Source organism: Drosophila obscura, unplaced genomic scaffold (genome assembly GCF_018151105.1).
Source record: "Drosophila obscura isolate BZ-5 IFL unplaced genomic scaffold, ASM1815110v1 contig_186, whole genome shotgun sequence".
NCBI lineage: Eukaryota > Metazoa > Arthropoda > Insecta > Diptera > Drosophilidae > Drosophila > Drosophila obscura.
Window position 1 is genome coordinate 8084665 of NW_024542774.1, and position 6039 is coordinate 8090703.

Below are 6039 nucleotides of genomic sequence, written 5' to 3' on the forward strand. Positions count from 1 at the left end.
CCACTCCTCTCCTCTGCTCTCCACCAGCCCGCTCTGCGATCGTCAAGCTGCTGCAATTAGCGTTTGGCATCGATTCATATTCGTATTTCATATGTAGGCAGGCAGCGAGGCAGCGAGGCAGCGAGCCAGCAATGTGATCATCGGATCGACGGGCATTTATGTACATCAACGCTTGCCAGTAAATGTCAGCTGCCCATCTACCCCAGAGATCCCTACCCCATCGAGTCGAGTATCTTCTATGCACATTCTCGCATTCTGCATTTATTTTCAGCAAATTAACGCCGCTCACTGCAAGATCCGCGCCAATAAATCATTTGATGTCCGACTCCCTGCGGCTTTTCCTCTCTTTTTTGATGGTTCGTCGCGTCGGTGGGGCTGCTGCTGCTGCTGCCGCCGCCGTCTCTGTTGTCTTTTCGCAGATATTTGTTTATATGCAAAATTTGTGTCTTTAATTAAACGGCGGAATGGCAGTGAGGAGTGGTGTGGTGTGGTGTGGAGGAATATTCTGATTCGCAGCCAATGCTGTTGCCGTCACTCAGGCCAGACACTGCCCCGATTTTGATTCTGATTGTGCAATTAGCGGCATTACTTAGTAGTCACCACCCCGCAGCCACCATCCTCCTGCCTGGTGACAAGTTTACATGACTTAAAAATTCCGACGGCCTTTGATCTGACTGCAGGGAATAGGGGATGAACCAAAGTCGCCAATAATCTGCGAATGAAATTCGCTATAAATTAAATCGATTTGGGCTTTTTGTTTTAACATTTTTTAAATCTTTTTTTATTCATTTTTTTATATGTTTTGTATAGATTTTCTTTTCTTGAACTTGTTTTAGCACATGCATTTCCTTGGAATTTTCTTTCAAATATTTTTGTTGCATCTCTTTTGTGCGCTCTTATTGGATCCATAACAAGACTTTACTTTTGCCGACTTAAGAACTAAAAATACTCATTCATAGCTATCCTCTGTGGGGCTGTATTTAAACTACAAAATTAAGCTAAGGGGAACAGTTAAGTTACTTAATTTACAGAGATTAAATAGACGATACATATCATAGGTGCATATATATAAAGTACTTTCCATTACATGTATCTTTTGTGTAGGAATAAACGCTTGAAAGTTGAAGCTTTTTTAGGTGTTAGAAGAATATTAGATTTGGGATTGATTTCGGATATAGCATAATACTTTCCGCTGTCCGCCATCTCTCCGGGATGGTTTAAATAAATACGCCAACAACTTACATATCGAATTTGCTAGTTATATAACTTAATGTATAGGCTAGCTGATAGATAATATATTACAATTATATCACATGAGAACCATTTGTACACCCCAACCCCAACCCATCATTTGTATTGCACACACCCCCTCGGCACGCACGCCCCCCTTTTTAGGGGATCTGGCCATTCATGCGCATCTCGAGCTCCTCCTCCTCTTTGGTCAGTGGCACCGTCGTGTGGTTGTACAGTCCCTGGGCCATCAGCTGGAGGGCGAGGGGGTTCTTGGAGCCGTTCGACTTCTTGATCTTGGCCCGCTTATTCTGGAACCAGATCTTGATCTGGGCCTCGTTCAGGCCCAGCTCTCCGCTCAGCTGCTGGCGTCGCCGTTCCGTCAGATAGCGATTCTCATTGAACTCACGCTGCAAGTAGAAAAATAGAGAGAGAAGAGAGTCGGGGATGAGTACGGGAAGGCACAGATACGGATGGTATGGGATCTATGGAGGTTGTTGCTGGGCTGCTGGGTTTGCTGGGTTGCTGGGTTGGTAGGTAAGGTAGGTAAGGCAAATCAATTATTTGCGGTTTGAGTTGAAAGAGGCACCCCGAAGACTGCCAGAAGATGCAAGTCCGTGTGAGATATGAGCGTGTCTAATTGGTTAAGTACGGCCCGGGGCAGGACATGCGGTTGCCAGGATGCAATCGCCGCGGGGTTCACGGAAAATATGTGTAAATATTTTGCTGCAAATATGACACAACAAGGGAATCTACTCGGAGCTAGTCTAGCTATGGATGCCACATGGCTCTATGTATGTGATGCTTACCTTGAGGCGGGCCAATTGCTCGCTGGAGAAGGCCGTGCGGGGTCGCTTCTCATCATTGGTCTTGTCCTTTGGCTGTTTGGGGCGGCGGTAGCGGGGTCCTTTAAGTACAAAAAAAGAGAAGAGAAAACAGAGTTTAGTTTTGGGGGCATTTGCATATAAAAGTCTCACATGTGATTAATAATATTAATGATTTAATTAGCATATGCCTCTTTTTTTGTCTTTCGTTCTGTCTTTCTTTCTTTCGCTATTTCCCCGTTCCTGGCGTGACGGCGGGGAAGTGTTCAATTTGTCAGCTGTCAGAGGGCTGCCGGGTTGGGTCTAACGAACCCGAGTCGCCTCGTGTCAGGCAGGCATATTTTAGGCAAATTTTAAGCCGTCTAATTAGTGGCGTTCTCGGACGTCCCCAGTTCTCAATCTAATTGGCAGTGCCATCCATCGAGACAGAGAGAGAGAGTGAGAGAGAACAGAGTGACTGTCAAAGTGCTTATTAGATTTCCACACATTGTAAATTATAATTAAATTGACTCGAAGCGCGATGATGCTTTGATTAATTCCCATTGGGGAATGGCAGCACTGAGCAGCTCTCTACACTCAACGTTAATCTGGCTGGCTATCAACGCCTCGTTTATGGGATGCCATCGATTGCATCCACACCAAATTAAAAAGCCATTTCCACTCATAAAAAAGCACTTAACTTGTCAATTAACACAGACTCCAAGAAAAGAAAATCGTGAAAAGCGAAAATGGAGGGAGGAGTAGAGTTTTCCTGCGGCTTCTCTCTCTCTCTCTGTCTGTCTGTCTGTCTCTTTGTGTGTGCCCCCGTCAATCGTCAGCACATTTTAGGTTCCCTGCGGCCCTGTGGCGTGTGTGCGTGACTTCTGACCTTCGATCTACGATCTTCTGGTCGTGTACTCCCACTCCTACTCGTCCCGGCCGCTTCCTTGTCGGCGATAAGCAAACGACGATATACGGCCCGGTCGCTGCCTGCGCTCCATGTTGTCACATAAAGTGTCGCCTCTTCAAACGTAGCGCTGCGCTGCGCTGCGTGCGGCCCTGAATCGGAATCGGATTCGGATTCAGAATAGGAGTCCAAGTCATTGCAGTCATTGCCATTGTCCGCGTGTCTCCTAATTGTTGCAGTGTCCTTCGAATTTATGACCCAAAACAATGATGGATAAAAGAATGCCGCGCCGCCGCCGCTCCTTGGGGGTGGTCTACGCGCGTAACCTGATCCCGTTCTTATGTCTCACATAGAATCCCACACATTCATTCCCCTGTGGAACACCATCCTTATGCAGTTCCCCTTTTGGCAGTGTCCCTCAACCCTCACTTATTAGAGATTGTTTTAGCGGCTTCTACTAACCTGAGCTGGGACGATCGCTGTAGCGGGTGCAGTAGACCCAGGCGGGCCACATCTCGTTCTTGCCGCCCTCGGTGGTCGTGGAGCCCGTCTCGGAGCGTGTGTCGTCCGAGGACTCCATGCCAGAGTCGCGGCTCACGGCGGAGGGTGGTGGTATCGGCTGGGGCTGGGGGCTGCTGGCATTGGCCGCTGCACTGCCGCCCAGGCGACTGCTGGGCGAGGAGTTCAGGGAGCTGGTGGCCGAGGAGCAGCCCGAGGAGCTGGAGGATGAGGAGCTGGTCGCCGTCGAGGTGGAGCTGATCGTGGAGGCGTTCGAGGCGGGCGGCGGACTGGCCAGGTTGTTGGCCAGACTGCTGGAGCTGCTCAGCTGCGGGGGCAAGGTCGTGGTCATGGTGGGCTGACCGATTTGGGAGACGGTCTTGCAAAGGGAGCCCAGGGCGGACTTCTCCGCGCAGGGTTCGCTCATCTTGGAGGCTGGCGGGATCACCGTGTTGGCGGCGCTGCGGCGCAGTCGGCTCTGGACGATCTCCTCGTGGATGCGTGGGTAGGCGGCCGGGTTGAAGCAGTTGAGAAAGTTTGCCCGCTCGATCATCATGGCGGCGGTGGCTGCAGCGGCGGCTGCCTGCTGCTGCCGACTGAACTCCAGTAGATCCACCCGCGTGAAGGCGGAGGGCGTGGCGGCGGCTGCCCGACTGGCCTCGAAAGGCCGGAAAATGCTAGCAGCCGCGGCCGCAGCAGCGGCCTGGGACTCCAGCGAGGCGTTTGGGGATCCGGATCCCGGCTGCTTCTGCTGCTTGGGTGCGTCTCCGAAGCGATCGCTGAGGATATTCGAGATGGAGAATGCCAGCGAGGGCTTGGCCGTGGACTGCTGATGGGCTGGCGGGGGCAGGCGTCCGGAAGCCGTGTCATCCACATCCACATCGATGTCGTCGTCGTCCTCATCCTCGGTGGCCGTGCCGTTGGTGGTGTGCGTCTGGTTGTGGAAGCTGCCGTCGCCCATAATGGAGTCGCCCTCCTCCTCCTTGATGGTCAGTGGCGTGGACGAGGCGGGTGTGGAGCAGGAAGCAGGCGAACCGCTGGCGCTCAGACGCTGCTGCAGTGCAGCCGCGTGGGCGGCGGCTGCTGCCGCCTCGAAGGCCACTGCCGGATGGGGGAAGACACCGGCACTGGCAGCCAGCTGCTGCTGGTGGAGCTGCTGGAGCTGTTGCAGCTGGTGCAGGTGCTGCAGCTGTTGCTGCTGCTGATGGTAGAGCGCGGCCACCGGCGCGGGTGGCGGGCTCTGCTGGGGATGCTGCAGACTCATGTCGAGGGCGGTGATGATGCTGCTGGTGCTGGTGCTGCTGATGCTGGTGGTGGCGTAGGGATAACCTGGTGGACTGGGCGCTGTTTGTGGACTGCAGCGATCCTCAAGGGCCATTTGTTGGGAACCACGGAGCCACGCACTTGTCTGTCGCTTGTCGGTAGCGCCTAATGGAGACTTCACTCTCTAGTCACACGATTCGCGATGCACTTGGCTTGCACTTGGTTTATCGTTTCGTACTCCTGCTACTGGCTTCTTGCTACTTGCTACGTCTGTTATTGTTTTCGTACACTTTCTACTACTCTGCTACTCTGCTACGCGCACCGCACGTCTGTTCTGTTTGAGCGCAACGAGAAAATTAACTAATCACTGCTGCCGGGCTCGGCGACGAAGCAGCGACGAGCAGCAGCGGCCGACGACGACGAACCGATTGAACTGTCAGCTGAGCGCAGGTCGGAGCGAGCGAGAGAGCAGCAGTCCGAGGCGGGCCAGGGCGTGCGCGAGACAGAGCGAGCACCACTATGCCAGCAGAGTGGTGCGAGAGTGAGTGAGTGACAGACAGCAGCCAGCCAGCCAGCCCAGTGTGACAGTGACGATGAAGAGACGCGACACTGGACGTGGACTGGAAAAGAGACTGGACTGGACTTGGACCTGGGAACTCTGATCGATTTTCCACTCTCTCTCTTTCTCTCACTCTCTCGGAGCGTATGCTGATGTCGATGCTCTGTCACCTGCCAGAGCAAACCGACAACAAATGCTCGCGAACCGGTTTCGCTGCCTCGCTCACTCCGCCTTCGCTGGAGAGCCACCCCACACACAACCCCCCACCCCGGGTGCTTTTTTCTGTGTCGGCGAGGGGGGGCTTGTTAGGCCCCGATATGACTTTATTATGCGCGCGCTGGAGCTGTCATGCGGTTGACAACTGTGTCGCCTGCGTTTGCGTCTGCGCTGCTCTCTCTCTCGCACTCTCGCTCTCTCTGTGGGGGCGTTGCCCTGAGCGTGCATATAGCTGTGCCGCTCGCACTCGTACTGGCTTACCAAGCAAAATGGCTGACTGTTGGTTTTCTTAGTTGATTTGTCAGATGTTTTCTTTCTCTCCATCTCTGTCTGTCCCTGTTCCACACTCTCCCACCCCACCCACACGTGCAGAGCAAGAGAGAGAGGGAGAGGAAGAGAGCGAGAGAGGCCACCTCTCATAAGTATTTAGTTTTTGTTGATTTTGTTTTCGGGCGCGACGTTTCAATCTGCGTCAACGAGAGTCGGGCCTACAACTTTATCGACACCCATGAGTGAGTGGCACCGTCAGAGGGGAAATGTGGTTGGGCTAGGGGGGGGATGCA

At 53.1% G+C, this 6039-nt stretch overlaps 1 protein-coding gene across 1 annotated transcript; it reads right to left on the reverse strand.

Annotated features, from left to right (window-relative positions):
• Positions 1-753: 753 nt before the first annotated feature.
• On the reverse strand, positions 754-5017 carry LOC111080513 (segmentation polarity homeobox protein engrailed). The gene is made up of 3 exons (XM_022376171.2): positions 3403-5017; positions 2040-2137; positions 754-1640 (listed from the first exon to the last, which is right to left on the reverse strand). The coding sequence occupies exons 1-3, from the start codon at positions 4814-4816 to the stop codon at positions 1392-1394; spliced, it is 1761 nt and encodes a 586-aa protein (XP_022231863.2). The 5' UTR covers positions 4817-5017; the 3' UTR covers positions 754-1391.
• Positions 5018-6039: the final 1022 nt, after the last annotated feature.